Consider the following 20,042-nt stretch of genomic DNA (forward strand, 5'->3'; position numbering starts at 1 on the left):
AATCCAGCACGATCAGCTGGGGACCCTGGTGATACCTGGATGAGAAAATATTACGATTATTTTTTCATGAGAACCTATACAGCTATGACAACTTTGCATATTGAGCAGCTGGCATACAAATTCAAGAATTCATTGATGCATATCATGCATTTTGGTATACTGATGCAAAGATGTGCACTTACTAAAGTTTAGCCTACGAGGTGCCTTTGTAGCATAAATTATTGTATAAACAACATTTTATCATTCTAAAACTATCAATCAATGATTCAAAGTAATTGATTACAAATTTTCATTCATCAATAACAACAACCCACATTCCCAATATTTTTATATTGAACATTTTTGTAAGGTTTGTTTATTTTATGTTTTTGGCTCACTCCGATATTTTTTGCATTGCCACGATCTGCATATGCAGACAGACAGACATGCCTTGTGGTCTAAAGATAGGAACAGGAAGCCATATTCTTTATCATGCCATCATATGGACATTTTAGCCTCATGTATCAACGTAAATAAACACTGATGTCTGTAACTTCTCACAGCTCAAAACCAATTGTAACTAAGATATGATAAGATATACAATAACCTTTAAAGTTGATGTTAAAAAAATTGAATTCAATATATGGATCATGCACTGATTGAGTAGCGATAACATTGTATGATGGAAAAGAAAACTTTATTTTTAAATGAAGTAATGGAATAGAACAGGAGCAAACTACCTTGTTGTGAGACATATCTCAGCCCAGAAATATGTTATTAACAATTTAGAAGCAACTAGTTAGGTCTACTAGCTGACATCTATTAATTGGAAAACTAAGCTATGATCAGTTAAGGATCGCTCTTCAAGTTAAAACTTGTATAGAAAGTTCGTCTCATTTTCTAGGTGCTCCAGAGAAAAGGAAACAGCACTTTGTCATTGCCGCTTTTTAAGGATGCCGCAGCACTACCCCTTTTCATTGTTTTCTTCCGCTAAATTTTCTGACAAAATATCATACATGTCTAGATTTTTTAAAAATCATTTTCAACCACACATTCTATGGGACCAACAACTTTTTAACAACACATTCTCCAAAAATGGATATAAGGATTTTTAATGAAACAGAGCTTGGTACAAAAAGTTAACCGTGAAGCCATGAACAACATACCATAGGTATAAGAATGCCTTTGCTGACATCTGGGAATGCAGCATTTCTTTCCTTCAGCTGCGCAACAATCATGTCATTGAGATCAATCATTTTCAAGCCAAGCCATGGTCGTACAACTCTTCTGCACCATCAATTATTCATTCCACTAATGTTCATCAGATTTTTAAATAAATTCAATTATGACTTATAAGCGCAAAAATAAGAGTAAGAGCGTGTAATTTATTTGTTCAGTTAATTTTGTTACCGCAGATCACTCTAATAAAAGATCGAGAGAAGTCCCTCAAGGAACGCGTAGAGCTGATGGTGTAAATTTTATTTTCATTATTTGCATCTGGAGTTTAAAAATGCATCCCCTGTTGAGATGCAGTCTCAAAACAAGACAGGACATTTTAACCTGGATAGTGAGCAATACAGCACAGCTTACTGAAGACCTTATATATATTGTCCAATAACAAGAACTCGGAAAATAAAATGCAAGTGTTACTCCATCAATATTAGGAATCAGCTTTTGCAGTGGTTCAGAATTAACTTGGATTCAGGATCAAGCAACATCCAACTAGAACAAAGAATGATTGCTAAATATCAGACAGACATGATGCGGTATCTTCAGGAACAATGTATGTGCCTGATCCAGAGAAGCTTATTTGATTCATGAGAACATCAGAAAACAATACCCATTTCTTTTGAAGTGCTCTATAATTTTGGTAACTGAATCGATTGGTACAGCGAAATTCAACCCATCAGCTCCCAACACTTTCATGATATTAACACCGATAACTTCTCCATCAACGTTGACAAGAGGTCCTCCAGAATTACCCTACATCCAAGGCAAGAATGAACAAGAAGCCATACATGACAAAGCATGATAGCAAGTTAGCAACTTTAGTTCAATTTAGCTGTTAACCACAGATGATAAGAAGAAAAGGCAGTTGACAAAAGACATATCAGCTCCTCGTTCTTAAGAATGTAAAGATTTATGGCAAGTTGAAGAAATGTTTCATTTGGATTATCGTTTTTGTTGCAAATAGTACACTAAAAAGCTTGAATATAGGCAATACTAGAGCACATGACCCATCAATCATCTTTATAAATCTCAAACCAAGATAAAATTGGAAACCCCTACACTCCCAGCAAGGCATCTATGACTTATACTATTCAGCAACCCCATGAAAATGGACTACTGTCTAATAGAAATCAAACCAAAATTGTATACTATGCTCTCCAATTACCATTAACCAAAGAAAAAAATTACATAATGTAAATATACATACAAAATCTAAACCAATGATCTTCTGAAAATGAGAAAGTTACCCTGAGGCACCAGTTATTTGATATGCATTTGCACCTATTTGTCCATAAATAACCATCCCCATCTGATGTGCCCCTCGGGAAACCCCATGAGGAAGCTGATGGAAGTTGTGTAATTATGCAGAAACAGGTGAAGGAGAAAACATATTTTTATTACCTGATTAATTGCACAATCTGTCTGTAAGTACTCTCTTCGTGTTCCTCCTAGACCCAGATCACTGCTTTTACGATCAACACAACTATACGCAATTGGAAGAAGCAACACAAAATGAAGGTATCAGTAAAGAAAATACATGTTTTTTAATTACAGAAGAGATCTACATCATATATATGTCAAAATAAGATGTCAGCATAGAATACTGTGAATATCATGACGTAGCTCATAGCTTCATTCTCTCTGATATGTGTATATGTGAATGTTAACTAAAAACACCACCACAAATGAAGCCCCAATAAATTGGGGCGATTTGTGCATGTCAACTTAAAACAAATTTGAAACTTTTAGATGGTACAAGAAGAACGGATATTCTGCAGTCCAAATACCTTACAATACCGGCTGTGATAGTATTTTGAAGGGTGAGCGGACAGCCCATAGCCACCACCCAATCCCCTGGTCGAAGCTTACTCGAACAGCCAAGTTTTGCTGTTGGAAGTGGAGTTTTAGATATTATTTTTAGAATTGCTATATCAGAATGTAAATCAGCATTCACCACTGTTCCCTCAAATGTACGACCATCTTGCAAAGTGACTTCAACCTGTGGCAACAGTTTATTTTCTGTGTCATCTCATATCCAAGATCCACAAGGGTGCAATAAAATAAAATAATTTAAATTTAACCTATAGTGTAATATGGATAAAAAAATAAAAATAATACTCTCCTGTATATCAATAACTGCATACAATGTCAATGAATGAGAGGAGTATGTTAGAAATCATGCTATTATTTGCAGTGAATCCTGTTAAGTAGTCATAAATAAATATTTGAATTAATAAATTAATATGTTAAAAATACAAACATATAGATATTAGCAAGTACAACAATATCAATAAGACATTGATCATAAGATTTTTAACTGACACATTTTTAAAATACACACCTACATGGATATTAGCAATTATGTCAATACCCTTCATTAATTAAGCGAATGACATGACATTGAAGATAAGATACTAAGAAGCTTGGAAAGGGAAGGATATACATTTTCAGGCAGAGAGGAAATCATGAGATTTCAAGACTTCATTTATGACGTTGCCTTTATATTAACAAGAATTAAGATCATATTAAAGCTTGTAAGATCTCTGATTTAAAACTTTGAAGGTGAATGATACTATAATACGATCACTGTTTAACAACCACACAGTTGTGTGGTGCTTTAACCATACAATTGCAATATTTACTTATATTTTTGAACATGGTGTAGTTTTGTCACTTTTATAGAACTTCTTTTTATCATGAATTGCTGAAGTAGTGTGTGCTTGTATGTTGTTTCTTTCAGCACAACTGGCTCACTAATTGAATTTTACAGATGCTGAATTGGTAATTGATTTCTGAAAACTTAAGTCTATCTTGCTGTTTTAGTTGTGCATTTTCCACTGCTATGATGACTTACATAAGTGAGAGAGAATGTCCTTGGAGTAATTATTTTTAAATTTTTGTTTCAACAATGACATGTGATTTTAATTTTATGTCATCAAATGTAGTGGGAATGGCATTAATAAAGAGTGGAAGCTCGCCTATTCAATGAAAACATTTTATGAATAATTTGATTTGAGCCTTGCATGTTTATAGGGCTTAAACTGCACACAATTGTCACGTGCCTAGCATCTGTGCCTAGAGTTGATGCAGTATATATTGCCTAAAAAAACTTACTTTGCAATTGAAAGATTTTAAAATTTTACCTTCCCTTTGGATGAGGATCTCAAACCTTGAAAATCAACCACTACATGAGCACAAGTCAAAATAGTACCATCGTCATCTATTATTGTTCCTGATCCTATGCTTTTTCCCACCGTCATCCCATGAAAACCTACGAAAGTGTCAAACATGACCAATTCAGATTAGGTAAATATTAATCAGCCTGCAAATTGGCAAAATTCAAAAAGAAAAAGCATACCTTGTGGCACTGACAAATTCACAACAGCTGGACCAACCTTAGCAGCTGCATTAGCAATAGTATCTCGACCCAAACAATTACACGAATGTTTGGGACTACCGCCAAGATCCCCGGAAGCTTCTTTACCCATATCTGGAGGTGGAACAGCATCAGGTCTCGAAAAAGATACTTGAAGAACACCTACAATTACATGGTATTAATTTGTATAAAGAGACAAGAAAGTAAATATACATGCACATCCAGTCAAAGAACCTGCTTCAGAGCAACTGCTCCTGTAAATGAGAAAACTAAAAACCAGTACAAAAGCAGAAAATCTGAAGAAATATTCGCATACCGTATTGTGTAGGATTTAAGGAAATCAATGCAGGCAGAGGGAATTTCTCTTCCAAAGTTCTCCATGGCCACGTTTCGGAGTTCCACAATGGCGGAGGAGTTGAAACAGAAAATGATGTTTCTACACCACAACCGATCATAAGAAGGAATTAGATCCTAACAATTTATTTTTTCAAAATATTTCAATTAATTGAAGAACCCAAACAGATAAATTGATAAAAGAATAGTTTAAATCTATAAAAAGAATGAATTGGAGTCCTTACTGGAATCTGGGGTGGTGGTGGAATACAATAGACCAGACCCAGCTGAGGCCAAAGCAACTACACGTATGAGGGAGGTTTTGTTTGAAAACTTCCTCTGTGAATAATAAGAACATAAAATTGAAAATGCACACAGATTATAAAAAACGGGAATTTCATCAAACACTTCGCGCACAGGCTTTCCTTTTCAACTGTTCACTACAATGATCAGTAAAACGGGAAAAACAAAAAACAAAATTAAAATAAATGGGTCGAAGCATTTACCAAAAAATGGTTCATGAGTGCAAGTTGAGGTAAGCTTTGATTCTTCTCGATTATCCTCGTAGCTGCTCTGTGATTTCACTTCTCAATGTTGTTCTAGCACCAACTCTTCACACATGGGATGAATTATTGACTTGACTTGGAGACCAAGCCGCCAAGCCGTTTATTATAGTCTTTGTTCGTTTTTCTTCTTGAAAATTGATTAGAAATTTGAGATAAAATTTTGAGCCAAGTTAATAATTAATTTTATTTACATACTCACAAATTTTGTCAATTTTTAATCACATATTTTTATCAACTTAATAAAAAATCTACTAAAAATAATTAATTTTTAACAAAATCAAGCCGGCACTTAATTCATGTGAAATTTATCCTAATATACCCTCCTCGTTCATTCAATCTTGAAATCTATATACTTGTTTAAATTTCTTAAAGAAATAGCTAAATTCCTTATATATTGATTATATTTTTATATTTAATTAATGTGAAATTTAAGCGGGTTAATATTCTTATATGTATCGAATGTGGAATTTACATGTGCAAGATGGTAACTTATTTCGGTCCATTTACAACCAGGGTTGATAAGAGGTTGTCAACCTCAGTTATACAACTAATAAAATTTAACTTATTTAAGGACATGTTCAGTAGTGATTATGAGAATTGATTTTTTGATTGATAGACAGAAAAGTAGGTTCCATTTGTGAGTGAAGAAATAAAAATTAACGGCTAAAATAGTAAAATAACGGTCAAAAAATTAATTCTTGGGGTGAAAAATTGCTACCAAACGAGGCTAAGTATATCAATCTTGAAATTCCTTTACCTATTTTATTCTTAGATTTTGTTTGAAACCTTTTTTTTTTTAAAACAAAATGTATTTTGAAATAGTTTTTTTAACAGAGAATATGTGATTAAAAAATAAGAAAAAAATTAATTTGCTTGCAATATTATTTCATTAAAGAATGTATGGTTGAGAGAAAGAGAGATAAATGTATTTTGAAAATAATGAGAACCAAACAAGGGATTAATCTAAACGACCAATTCGTTTGAGTAACTAAGTTCTAATAACATAGTAAGAATTGCTCATTTCACATTAATATTATATTAGGCAGAAATTTCATGTTGGTTAAATAATAATAAAATACGAAACATCATTTAAAGGCTTGGGTTATTCATCTTTTTAACATTTTAAAATGGAATCTCAAATTATATATAGCATTAGAGTCTTTTAAATTCAAACGCACAATTTGTTCTATCTAAAGCACAAAACGAGCACTCGATTTCTAAAATCAAAGTATTTAAAATGAGTCATCATTTTGAGGACACGTGTTAAGAATGAATCCCATGATAGACAAACTTTGCAGGTGGTTATATTGTATTTCGTTCTTGATAATGATTATTGTGATAATGATAGAAGATCTGTTGGCAAAAAAATTTCGTTGGTGGTTAGCAAACTCGTAAGAAATGCCATTTGTTTGCCAGGGTCCAGGGACATGAGATCCCTCTCTCTCTCTCTCTCTCTCTCTCTCTCTCTCTCTCTCTCTATATATATATATATATAATTTTGGGCGCAGGGGAATGGAGTTAGCAACCTCATATTCTCAACAAAAAATAAAAATAAAAAACGCGTTTTTATCCACGGTACATTTCACTTTCACAAGGTGGTGACTTTGCGAATTAGTACGACTGGAAACAACCCCCGCAAGAAGTAAAGTGTCTAGGTCAAAGCTAGCCATTTAGGATAACGAAAATAACACAAAGAACTAAATAATTTAAGGTATCAAGAAGTGTATATTTCACTTTCAAACAGCATTGAGTTCTTAAATTGTTAATCATAGAAAGAACACTGAAAGTAGTGTACGTGAAGATCTAAGCTTGCCAACGATCCTGAAATTTGTTGTTGATTGTGATTGTGTTGATGACATTATTAATCAACCTTCCACACTCTAGGATTTGCACCAAATGGGGAGAAATGTAAGAGAGCACAGGCATAACTGACCTTGGCCATAGAGACATCAGAACGGCACATGTCGGATACTCTTGATGTATAGTGTCACTTACAAAGGGGCCTTATATCTTACATGCTCATGTAAGCAAAAACGAAATAACAAGAATGAAAAGAACACATCCAAACGTTATTCTTGAATACCCAAATATTTAGAGTTCATAATTCGTAACAATAAGCGCGATGAAGCATTGGAGATGCTCCAAGTATATCAACTATTATTCCAAATAATATTCTCCCTCCTCTTCTAAAACAAAGACGTAATTATCATCATCAAAGATTAAGCCCCCTGTTTTTTAACAATTAAAATCAAATTTTTAATAAATTTTGAAGAAAGTTGACAAAATGTGTAGATAAAAATTAGTGAATCCCATTAAATATATGATTAAAATTTGAATTTTAATCTCTGCCAAACAGGGCCTAAGCTATAAATGAAAATTACAATCAAAATAAAAGCCAAATCCAATTAAACTCCCTTGTTATTGGGTCACACAGTTACATATAAGATATAGTGACTCCAATTTTAGTCCACGATGCGTTGTCAAGGGTGGAGGTTGCCCCGTAGTGATTTAGAGACTAGATATGGCTACTAAAATTCAGTTGACAAATATCAGTTGTTCTAGAGTACACCAGACATCAACATATATGTATTTTAACATCAATTCGCACTTTTTCTAATTTATCATCTTCAGGATTTCAGCAAGCAACATCCAAGTTGGTTATCCAGACTTTCTTGCGTAGAGGTCAATGCTGCCGATTTGAAGCTGTGAAGTTGCCTTTGCATCTCGAACTACCAGAAACCTAAACCTGTTGTTATATAGTGAAAAACATAAATCACTAACGCAGAGCTTATGTATAGAAATGAAATTGTATGTGTTGAATGGATGGGAGAAGGTACAGAAATTCATGCAAGTTTCAGAGTGAACTTTTACCTGAAGGCATTTGCTAACAATGTGGGTGATTTGACTTCAAATGTTTTTCGCTGGAAGCGTGTATCAAACGTCTGAGAAATTTGTTTGTCCAAAATGTGCCAAGTGGAGCCTCCATCATCACTTCCTTCAACGACCCTACAGGCATAGTATGACTCAGCGCTTTTTAGCATTCTACCAAAGATCTCCAACAGAGAACAGGAAAATGGAGAAAAAAGAAATCAGAGTTGAACACAAGAATAATTGTTTGTATTTCTTGCATGATTTTCAATGTTTACAACCTCTCAATTTATAGTACAAATGGGGTAAGGGAAAAAGGAAAGAAATCTCCTATATAAGGAGAGATGGAATTTACCTAAACTACAATCTACTGATTTATGGAAAAAACTAAATATGGAAAAGAACTAATTATGGTACAATAATAAATTAAAGTCCGTCTGTAGGATTTCTACACTTCCCCTCAAGTTGGGTGGTAAATATTGACCATATCCAACTTGCAAACGAAATCTTCAAATCTTTGTTCAGGTAGTCCTTTGGTAAACATATCTGCAATTTGTTCTTTTGTAGGAACATATGTCATGCAAATAACCCCGTCTTCAATATTTTCTTTGATAAAGTGTCTGTCTACTTCAATATGTTTAGTTCGATCATGTTGAATCGGATTAAGGGAGATATTGATGGCTGCTTGTTATCACAGTAGATCTTGATTGGAAGTTTTATTGTGACTAGTAGTTCTTCCAAGTGTTTCTTTAGCCGTAGTCCTTCACATATTCCTTGGGCAACTGCTCTAAATTTTGCTTCTGCACTGCTTCTTGCTACTATATTCTATTTTTTACTTCTCCAAGTTACCAAGTTTCCCCATACAAAGGTGCAGTAACTGGTGGTCGATCTCCTATCATCTCTGGAACCTGCCCAATCCGCATTTGTGAATATTTCTACTTTCTTGTTCTGACTCTTCTTGAAGAATAACCCTTTTTCAGGTGATCCTTTGAGATATCTGGGAATTCTATATACCGCTTCAATATTAGTCTTCTTTGGTGAGTGCATATGTTGACTCACAACACTTACTGCAAAAGCAATGTGTGGTCTAGTATGAGATAGGTATATCAATTTTCCGACTAGTCTTTGGTATCTATCTTTCTCAACTTGATTTCCATCCTCATCTGCTTTCCTCCCTGTATCAATAGGCGTGTCGCATGGCCAGCAACCAAGCATGCATGTTTCAATGAGAAGGTTATGGATATATTTTCTTTGTGCCACGCTAATACCCTTTTTTGATCTTGCTACCTCCATTCCTAAGAACTATCTCATTTGTCCCAAATCTTTCACTTAGAATTCAGTTGCTAGATTTTTCTTGAGTCTTTACATCTCAACCGTGTTGTCTCCAGTTAGGATAATATCATCCACGTATACAATTAGAATTGTCTTCTTCCCATTTTCTGATTGTTTGAAGAACATAGTGTGATTTGATTGTCCTTGCTGATAACCTTGGCATTTCATTACCTTTGCAAATCTATCGAACCATGCTCTCGATGATTGCTTGAGGTCATACAATGATTTCTTGAGTTTACAGACTTTGTTTTCTTCATTTCCTTTGCAAAATCCTGGTGGCAAGGCCATGAAAACCTCTTCCTCTAGTTCCCCATTGAGAAATGCATTTTTTATTTGAAGAGGCCAGTCCAAGTTAGCAGCCAGAGACAAAAATACCCAAATTGTGTTTAGCTTTGCCATTGGTGCAAACGTCTCTGTGTAGTCAATACCATAGGTTTTGTATATCCTTTTGCAACCAGACGAGCTTCATATTGTTCAATTGATCCATCAGATTTATACTTCACATTGAAGACCCATTTGCAACCTACAGGTTTCTTCCCTCTCGGTAGATCCATCAACTCTCATGTGTCATTTTTTCCTTAAGGCCCTCATTTCCTCCATTATTGCTTGAATCTGCTTCCTTCCATTTGGGAACTTTCAGAGCTTCGTGAATACTTCTTGCAATTTATGTACTATCAAGGTTAGATGTAAAAGTACGAAATCCTGTAGATAGAGCATTATACGATATGAATTTTGATATAGGGTGGAGAGTACATGACCATGTTTTTCTGAGAGCAATAGGTAGGTTTGTGTCTGGAGGTTCGGACTCATGAGACTTATGAACATCTGGAGCTATCATCGGTTCCAATTTTTTTGGTGCTTCAAACGTGGGGTCCTCCTTTGATTTGGCCTCCTTGAGTAAACCAATGTCTCCCTGTTATTTTGTTTATCAATATCTCCCCCTGAGTTCAAATTTTCCTCTATACATGGCATAGTAGAACATGGTGGACACTGTGGTATTCTAGATTCAATGATTTTGGTGGGCTCAACAGAGATATCAAAGTCTAGAAATCGATCTTCACTCGGATTCTCCCCATGAAGGGAGGTTTTTTTGAAGTAAGGTGTTTTCTCAAAGAATGTAACATCAAGACTAACAAATGTTTTCTTGGTTTCTGGATCATAACATTTATAGCTCTTTCGAGTGGGTGCGTATCCGAGGAGGACCACTTAATTGCACGAGGATCAAGTTTGCTTCGATGATGAGAATGAATATGAACAAAGGCTATACAACCGAACATTCTAAGGGGTATGTTCAAGTTAAGTCGAGAATTAGGGAAAAAATTATGAAGTCTTTGAATGGATGATTCAAAGGAGAGAGTGCAGCTAGGCATTCGATTGATAAGATAGGTTGACGTTAAGATGGCATCTCCCTAGGATATTTTTGGCATATTTGTGGTGAACATTAAAGTACGGGCAACATCAAGAAGGTGTCTGTTTTTTCGTTCGGGAATCCCATTTTGTTGTAGGGTGTTGGCACACAAGCTTTGAAGGATTATCCCATGCATTTGTAAATAGTCTTGCAGAGTGGAATTGAAATATTCGGTACCATTATCCGTTCGTAAGATTTGAATTTGTGTTTGGAATTGTGTTCGGATCATCTGATGGAAGTTAATGAATATCGAACGAATGTCAATTTTTTCTTTTAGTAGGTAAACCCAACAAACTCGAGTATGATCATCTATAAACATGACAAACCATTTGGTATGAGTCCGGTTAGAGACCCGTGAAGGGCCCCATAGATCACTGTGAATCATATTGAATGATTTCGATGGTTTGTATATGTATTTTGGAAAAGTAGTGCGTTGATGTTTTGCAAGTTCACAAATTTCACATTGAAAATCAATAGATGTTTTATTCGAAAAAATTGGAGGAAACATATATCTTAAGTATTGAAAGTTGGGATGATCCATTCTATAATGCCATAATATACTATTGCTATCCCTAGAGACAGACATAGAATTAAAAATTGTAGTTTGACATTGTCTACACACGTTGGCCTCGTCAAAGTAGTAAAGCCCCTCGCATTCTTTAGCACTGTCAATCGTCTTCCCCGATGATAGGTCCTGAATAGACAGTGAGATTGAGATAATTTAGCCGACCAATTGGATTCTTTAGTTAATTGACTAACAGATAATAGATTGCAAGACACGTTTGGGACATGAAGAACAGATTTAAGAGTTATAAATTCAGAGATACGAATATTCCCTTTTCCTGCGACGGATGAGAGGGATCTGTCTACGATCTTAACTTTGATATTGCCAGCATAAGGTGAGTATGAGGAAAATAAGTGGTAAGAATCCATCATGTGATCGGAAGCACCCGAGTCAATAATCCAGGGAGTTTTATATTTTGATGAGATATATAAGGTTTTCAAAAACTACCTTTATGGGCTAATGAACTCGGAGGACTGTGTGTGGAAGGATGACTTGGAGTTTGAAGGCTTGAAGATATCTGGTAGAGTTGTTCTAATTGCTCACTGTTGAATGCTCCACTTTTTGTTTCTTTGGAGTTCTCTATTTGATCGGCCAAGACTTGGTAGCCACGATTTTTAACATTTGGTCTCGGTTCCCAATCTGTGGGCTTCCCATGTAAGTCCCAACAAGTATCTTCTTTATGTCCCGGTTTACGACAGTGTTCACACCACAACCGTCTCTTTTGGTATTTTTGGCCCATCCCATGTATAACTCCTTAGGATGAATTTGTAAATCTAAGCTCAAATCCAGCAGGTCCGAATTTAGAAGACCCAACAGCTCCTTTGCCCAATCTAGCAGAAGGCCCAACATTATTAAAGTCTGGCCCAATAGTACGTGGCCCATAAGATGACTTTAGCCCATTTGTTGAAAACCCAGTATCATAACCAGGAGCTCCAATTCCAATCGACATGAGGGCCGACATCTCCACGTCGTTGGTATTCTCCGTCTTCATCATCACTTTCCGACGATTTTCCTCCCTCCTCACCTCGGTGAACACTTCGCGTGTAGAGGGCCGTGGACAGCAATTTTGATATAGGGTGGAGAGTACATGACCATGTTTTTCTGAGAGCAATAGGTAGGTTTGTGTCTGGAGGTTCGGACTCATGAGACTTATGAACATCTGGAGCTATCATCGGTTCCAATTTTTTTGGTGCTTCGAACGTGGGGTCCTCCTTTGATTTGGCCTCCTTGAGTAAACCAATGTCTCCCTGTTATTTTGTTTATCAATACTCCCCCTGAGTTCAAATTTTCCTCTATACATGGCATAGTAGAACATGGTGGACACTGTGGTATTCTAGATTCAATGATTTTGGTGGGCTCAACAGAGATATCAAAGTCTAGAAATCGATCTTCACTCGGATTCTCCCCCTGAAGGGAGGTTTTTTTGAAGTAAGGTGTTTTCTCAAAGAATGTAACATCAAGACTAACAAATGTTTTCTTGGTTTCTGGATCATAACATTTATAGCTCTTTCGAGTGGGTGCGTATCCGAGGAGGACCACTTAATTGCACGAGGATCAAGTTTGCTTCGATGATGAGAATGAATATGAACAAAGGCTATACAACCGAACATTCTAAGGGGTATGTTCAAGTTAAGTCGAGAATTAGGGAAAAAATTATGAAGTCTTTGAATGGATGATTCAAAGGAGAGAGTGTAGCTAGGCATTCGATTGATAAGATAGGTTGACGTTAAGATGGCATCTCCCTAGGATATTTTTGGCATATTTGTGGTGAACATTAAAGTACGGGCAACATCAAGAAGGTGTCTGTTTTTTCGTTCGGGAATCCCATTTTGTTGTAGGGTGTTGGCACACGAGCTTTGAAGGATTATCCCATGCATTTGTAAATAGTCTTGCAGAGTGGAATTGAAATATTCGGTACCATTATCCGTTCGTAAGATTTGAATTTGTGTTTGGAATTGTGTTCGGATCATCTGATGGAAGTTAATGAATATCGAACGAACGTCAATTTTTTCTTTTAGTAGGTAAACCCAACAAACTCGAGTATGATCATCTATAAACATGACAAACCATTTGGTATGAGTCCGGTTAGAGACCCGTGAAGGGCCCCATAGATCACTGTGAATCATATTGAATGATTTCGATGGTTTGTATATGTATTTTTGAAAAGTAGTGCGTTGATGTTTTGCAAGTTCACAAATTTCACATTGAAAATCAATAGATGTTTTATTCGAAAAAATTGGAGGAAACATATATCTTAAGTATTGAAAGTTGGGATGATCCATTCTATAATGCCATAATATAATATTGCTATCCCTAGAGACAGACATAGAATTAAAAATTGTAGTTTGACATTGTCTACACACGTTGGCCTCGTCAAAGTAGTAAAGCCCCTCGCATTCTTTAGCACTGTCAATCGTCTTCCCCGATGATAGGTCCTGAATAGACAGTGAGATTGAGATAATTTAGCCGACCAATTGGATTCTTTAGTTAATTGACTAACAGATAATAGATTGCAAGACACGTTTGGGACATGAAGAACAGATTTAAGAGTTATAAATTCAGAGATACGAATATTCCCTTTTCCTGCGACGGATGAGAGGGATCTGTCTACGATCTTAACTTTGATATTGCCAGCATAAGGTGAGTATGAGGAAAATAAGTGGTAAGAATCCATCATGTGATCGGAAGCACCCGAGTCAATAATCCAGGGAGTTTTATATTTTGATGAGATATATAAGGTTTTCAAAAACTACCTTTATGGGCTAATGAACTCGGAGGACTGTGTGTGGAAGGATGACTTGGAGTTTGAAGGCTTGAAGATATCTGGTAGAGTTGTTCTAATTGCTCACTGTTGAATGCTCCACTTTTTGTTTCTTTGGAGTTCTCTATTTGATCGGCCAAGACTTGGTAGCCACGATTTTTAACATTTGGTCTCGGTTCCCAATCTGTGGGCTTCCCATGTAAGTCCCAACAAGTATCTTCTTTATGTCCCGGTTTACGACAGTGTTCACACCACAACCGTCTCTTTTGGTATTTTTGGCCCATCCCATGTATAACTCCTTAGGATGAATTTGTAAATCTAAGCCCAAATCCAGCAGGTCCGAATTTAGAAGACCCAACAGCTCCTTTGCCCAATCCAGCAGAAGGCCCAACATTATTAAAGTCTAGCCCAATAGTACGTGGCCCATAAGATGACTTTAGCCCATTTGTTGAAAACCCAGTATCATAACCAGGAGCTCCAATTCCAATCGACATGAGGGCCGACATCTCCACGTCGTTGGTATTCTCCGTCTTCATCATCACTTTCCGACGATTTTCCTCCCTCCTCACCTCGGTGAACACTTCGCGTGTAGAGGGCCGTGGACAGCTACCCAAAATTCTCCCCCTCACGTCGTCAAGTTCCCGATTGAGGCCGGCGAGGAACTCATACACACGTTCATTTTCGAGCTTCTTCTTGTACTTGACACTATCTCCTGGGCATTCCCACTCTTCTTCACCACTGAGATCGAGCTTCTGCCAGAGAGAGGTCATTTCCAAATAGTAATCGGTAACGGCCCTCTCCTCTTGTTTAGTTTGCCACAGCCGATTTTTTATTTCAAAGATTTGGGAAGAATTTTCTGAGTCTGAGTACATTTCTCTTATAGCTTTCCATACATCTTTAGCAGTCGGCAGGAAGAGGTATGTTTTCCCTATAGACGGTATCATCGAATTTACCAGCCACGCCATGACCATTGAGTTCTCGAATTTCCATTTTTGCATAAGGACGGCATCAGTCGGTTTCTTAGTTTCTCCGGTCAAGTAATCGAACTTTCCCTTACCGTCGATTACGGGTTTAATAGATTGAGCCCATTCCCTGAAATTTCTTCCATTCAACTTCTCTACTGTGAGTTGGAACTAAGCATTCTCACCACCAGTCGAGCCAATTGCAGAATTGATTTCTGCCTCGCTGCGAGAGGACTCGGACGACATTGAGCTTTTACTATTGATGGGGACTTCCGTCATTATGTTCCAAGCTCTGATACCATGAACGCAAGAATAATTGTTTGTATTTCTTGTATGATTTTCAATGTATACAACCTCTCAATTTATAGTACAAATGGGACAAGGAAGAAAGGAAAGAAATCTCCTAAATAAGGAGAGAAAAAATTTAACTAAACTACAATCTACTAATTTATGGAAAAAACTAAATATGGAAAAGAACTAATTATGGTGCAAGAATAAATTAAAGTCCATCTAATTATGGTGCAAGAATAAATTAAAGTCCATCTATAGGATTCCTACAAGAGTATTTTTCTTCAATATGATAAATCTAATGAGCAATGAGAAATGAAGGACCAGCATAATAGTCATGACAACTGACCAGATATTACATCAATGATGGTGAAGAGCATGACAAAGGATCGAGAACCGTGACTATGCTATATTGGATAAAGGTGAATTGCTAGTATACTATGTTTGGGGTGACGCATATTAGAAAAATGTACAAGTATTTAAAACTAAAAATTTATAACAATATTTTTGGATACGCTTAAAAAAGTGAAGTTACCTTTAATCAAATTTTTGCCTAACATGTTTGGATACTCCCACCAAATAAGTAATATAGTCATTTCAACTCGTCCAAAGACACAAGCTAGACAATCCAATCCTGGAAACATTTGGTGCTCCATTGCAAGGTATATGCTTTAATACAGAATGAAAAATTTCAACTAATCTAAATGAAACAGGGAAAACAAAGGATACTTCAGAGAGTTAAAACTTCCATAAACTACTCATGAACAATATATAATATACTAAGTCGTAATGAACTATATGAAAGTTAGAAAGACATCCCCCCCCCAACCCCCCAAGTTGTTCCCGTGTCTTTCTCAACCTCTTTGTCATGCAAGCTAAGCATATTAGTCACTAGTCAGAGACTAGGAGCAGAATTGAGTTAACTATATTCCGTAAGAAAAATGAGTAGCTCTTGAACTGAATCATATGATTCTGGGGAAAAATGTAGAGTTAAGCAGCTCATATGCTGCCCATTCAATTGCAATATCAGATCAAGACATCTCATTTTCAGTATATCACCCAAATGCAAAATAGAAAGAAATGGATATGTTTAGCAGTATAGTTAGTCCACAGTACCAGAATAAACAAGCCCCAAATGAGCTGAACGTCATAAAAGACAGACTTGATTAACAGTCTTAGTTAAACAACAGATGCAGCGAAAAGTAGGCGAATATACACAAGCAAGCAGGTGTAATAACTCTCTGTATACGTTTAATTAATTGTTCAGAAGTATAAAAATTTCATACCAGTCCATAGGATCAGCCTCTGGAGCATCATTGGCTGACATCAATTCATATGCCACTAGCTCATGCTTCTGGTTATCAATTAACTTATATATGATCCAGCAACCTATAAGAAAACACTCCTTTACTATTTAACACGTAGATAGGTCTATTGAATAAAGGAAAATATTATACGCAGTCTGACATTTAGTAAATCTGAGCTTCATTTTCTTTGTTTTGATGGGGGAAAAAGAAATACTTGAAATGATTTTTACTTGTATTATAAAAGGAAAGTTAGGAGAAATTATGTCGTAGAAAATCTAATCACAAAAATGAACATTATTATCAATGAATTACACATTTATTATTGGATGAGTTTTAGAACATTTTCCCTTGGAACAAATCATGAGTAAGCAACCTTAAGAGAATAGATGCATGTAGCTAATGTTCAATATGGTCCTCCTTGAACACAGGAAATACTCGTAGTCCTTGCAAAGTTACTAGTAGCTTATTGTTTCTTTCTTTCAAGCCAAGGTTTATCCCTTTTTTACCATATTTGATACAGATTCAAACATGGTAAGTTTACTCAAACTCAATTGAAACTTCAGCGGATTCATAGACCCCATCATGGAGATACTTGCGCCCTTCAATAGCAAGTTGTTGAAGCAGTTCAAAAATATCTATCATGAACTAATTACGTGGAGCCTCCATGACCTTATTCGTATTCCTATTGGTCGATAGCGAAGATTTACGATGGAAGACAAGAGTAGAGAAACTTCCCCGTATTTTGTTTGCCACATATATAAGAAATATATATCTAATGTTTGCGATCCTAATGTTAATATTTTCCTATTTAATTTATATATATTTTTTCCTTTTAAATGAAAATATTTGAAATACTTGTTTATTCTTACCCAAAAACCAACGGGAAAAAAATGAAAAAACATTAACCTAGTAAGTTTAGACTACAAGTTATCCTACATCACAAAGATATAGAAAGAAAACGCAGTCAATTACTGTTATGTTCTTTACAGCCTTGAGAAAAATCAGAGGGTGTCTTCAAATACCTGTTGCACCATTTGGTTCTTTCCACTTTGACATTCGAGTTCCATCAAATGTAGATGTGACCTGATTGATTGCCAACAATGAAAAATAAGTTTTAAAATGTAAAAGAAAGACGCCTTTACAATGAGGATTTATAGAAGAGCTCTTATATATCTAGAGCAGCGCAATAAATGAACACATATAATACATCTTAAAGCAACTTACAATTCCAAAAGGAAGCTCCTCCCCACTTGCAAGGACAATACCAGAACATATTCTATTTAACTTCAGAAGAGGCCAAGATAGAGACTCTTTAGTCAACTTCCCACAAATATTAATATTATAAATCAAATCATCGAGGGCATGAAACACAACTGGCAGAGCCACTGATGTTTTTACAGGATCAGAAGCCAAACAAATTTCAGTTGTCCCCTTGACGCTTGACTCTCTCTTCAGCGAAAGGGCATTCAACAATTGAGCAAAATGGGGAAGCATCTCAATGAACAATCGAGCACCATTTGATACAGCATTTATAGTAGTTCTCCTTGTTTTGAAAGGGGAATTCTTCAGATTAACCAAGATCATTTTGAAAGTTTCTAGGAGTTCAATAGCTCTAGATTTATCCAAAGATTTCTCCACTAATTCACAAACGACCGGAAAAAATGCATTGTATATCTTTGTTACATGCTCATCTACACACCTACGAAGTGGACAAGATGAATTCGAAGCGTATTGGTCATCAGAGACAAATTCAGATCTCGATATGCGCCATTCTCTGTCCCCACTTTGTCTTCCGGGTAAAGAGATTGAAGCATCATCTTTAGAAGATAAGCTCCTCTCAAGTTCTTCTGCTTCACTCCTATCACGTTTATCAAGATTCAAAAGCATCTCAGGTGTAGTATTTTTACGACATTCTCCTCTGATATTGAAGATAATAGCTGCAAGAGTAGATTCTGTAGTTAAGACTCTTCTAGACAGAACCTGCAAATAAATGTCTCTAATGTCAAAATTTTGACATATCCTGTCTACGCACGAATCTAGAGAAGATAAAATATTAAATTTAGAAAAGGATAATAGAAGATCAGTACATCGTGCCACTTCTTTGTATAACGCTTAGTGACGTCATAGACTCCATCTTTGGCTATGGCAATTACATAGTTCAACTTCTTATTCCAGCTTCGAGGAAAAGTAGAAACATTCAAAATCATTGCAGTGACAACAGAATTTATGATAAGTTATCAGGTACCAAGATCTATACAGCATAGGTATCACAAACCAAGATGATGAAGATTTCACTAAAATTAAGAGAAGTACCCCTTCTCATATAACAGTGGATTGTCAAAAATTCCCTCACAGGGATCAAGATGCATCCATCTGCAAATTATAGCTCAATAAGTAGAGTTCCTGGATGTTTGTATCGAATGTAGAAGCCAACAAAAATTTGGACAAAAACTTCACCTTCCTAAATATGACGAGAAGCATTCTGTCCAAACATGATCTGTGAAATCCAAGATCTGGGAAGGAGAGCAGTTGAGACAACAGATAAGTATCAAAAAAGTAGTAGCAGTTGTAGTACTAATAATAATAATAATAATAATAAATGAAGCATATCTCTTATAAACCCTATAACAGTCGTATCTAAGGAATAGCACAAGTTCAATAAAAGCAACCCTTTCAAATAACTTTATGAAAATAACTTGAAATGCCATTAGCCAGATGATAAGAATTAATGAAGTTCATGGCCTATTATGAGAAGAACCAATAGTCTAATCATTAGTATTCAATGGCTGCAAGACTGTGATGCTAGCAGTTTGGCACGATAACTGGTGTTACAAAGAAAAACTAAGGACATCTAAGTAAATTATCAGACAGGAAACCAATTTTTGATGCCTGTTTTTTGCTTCTATGAATTTGGAAGGCAACAAATAGCTCTCTCTCCCCCTTTCTCCTGCCATGTTGCTTGTGGTGTATAAAGAAAAGAAATGACTACAACAATGAGAAAATGCATAAATAATCGTTAGCACTCAGATAAAAACCATGGTCACTAGGTCTTAAACTGGAAACGGCC

At 35.9% G+C, this 20,042-nt stretch overlaps 2 protein-coding genes across 2 annotated transcripts; both read right to left on the reverse strand.

The window, feature by feature from the left end:
- Positions 1-2: 2 nt before the first annotated feature.
- LOC111386814 (putative protease Do-like 14) lies at positions 3-5,588 on the reverse strand (the record flags this gene model as incomplete). Its single annotated transcript, XM_023011291.1, has 10 exons — positions 5,425-5,588; positions 5,164-5,257; positions 4,902-5,021; positions 4,568-4,747; positions 4,353-4,480; positions 2,997-3,208; positions 2,611-2,692; positions 1,820-1,962; positions 1,146-1,266; positions 3-35 (listed from the first exon to the last, which is right to left on the reverse strand). Coding segments are annotated over exons 1-10 (1,128 nt in total), but the record flags the coding sequence as incomplete, so codon positions are not given.
- Positions 5,589-7,861: 2,273 nt separating this feature from the next.
- On the reverse strand, positions 7,862-19,698 carry LOC111386813 (peptide-N(4)-(N-acetyl-beta-glucosaminyl)asparagine amidase-like). Its single transcript, XM_023011290.1, has 8 exons — positions 19,433-19,698; positions 19,289-19,348; positions 19,063-19,150; positions 18,200-18,955; positions 17,998-18,058; positions 16,955-17,057; positions 8,356-8,490; positions 7,862-8,230 (listed from the first exon to the last, which is right to left on the reverse strand). The coding sequence occupies exons 1-8, from the start codon at positions 19,681-19,683 to the stop codon at positions 8,143-8,145; spliced, it is 1,542 nt and encodes a 513-aa protein (XP_022867058.1). The 5' UTR covers positions 19,684-19,698; the 3' UTR covers positions 7,862-8,142.
- Between the last annotated feature and the right edge of the window lie 344 nt (positions 19,699-20,042).

The sequence above is a fragment of the Olea europaea genome, unplaced genomic scaffold (assembly GCF_002742605.1).
Source record: "Olea europaea var. sylvestris unplaced genomic scaffold, O_europaea_v1 scaffold3736, whole genome shotgun sequence".
Classification (NCBI taxonomy): Eukaryota; Viridiplantae; Streptophyta; class Magnoliopsida; order Lamiales; family Oleaceae; genus Olea; species Olea europaea.

What these genes read in the sequence shown, in the direction of transcription:
- LOC111386813 (XM_023011290.1), bottom strand. Translation starts at nt 19,683, where the DNA reads ATGGCATTTCAAGTTATTTTCATAAAGTTATTTGAAAGGGTTGCTTTT. An exon ending in ATACAAAGAAGTGGCACGAT is followed by an intron (nt 18,956 to 19,062) that starts GTACTGATCTTC and finishes ATTTATTTGCAG; the next exon opens with GTTCTGTCTAGAAGAGTCTT. An exon ending in TTGTTAGCAAATGCCTTCAG is followed by an intron (nt 8,231 to 8,355) that starts GTAAAAGTTCAC and finishes ATATAACAACAG; the next exon opens with GTTTAGGTTTCTGGTAGTTC.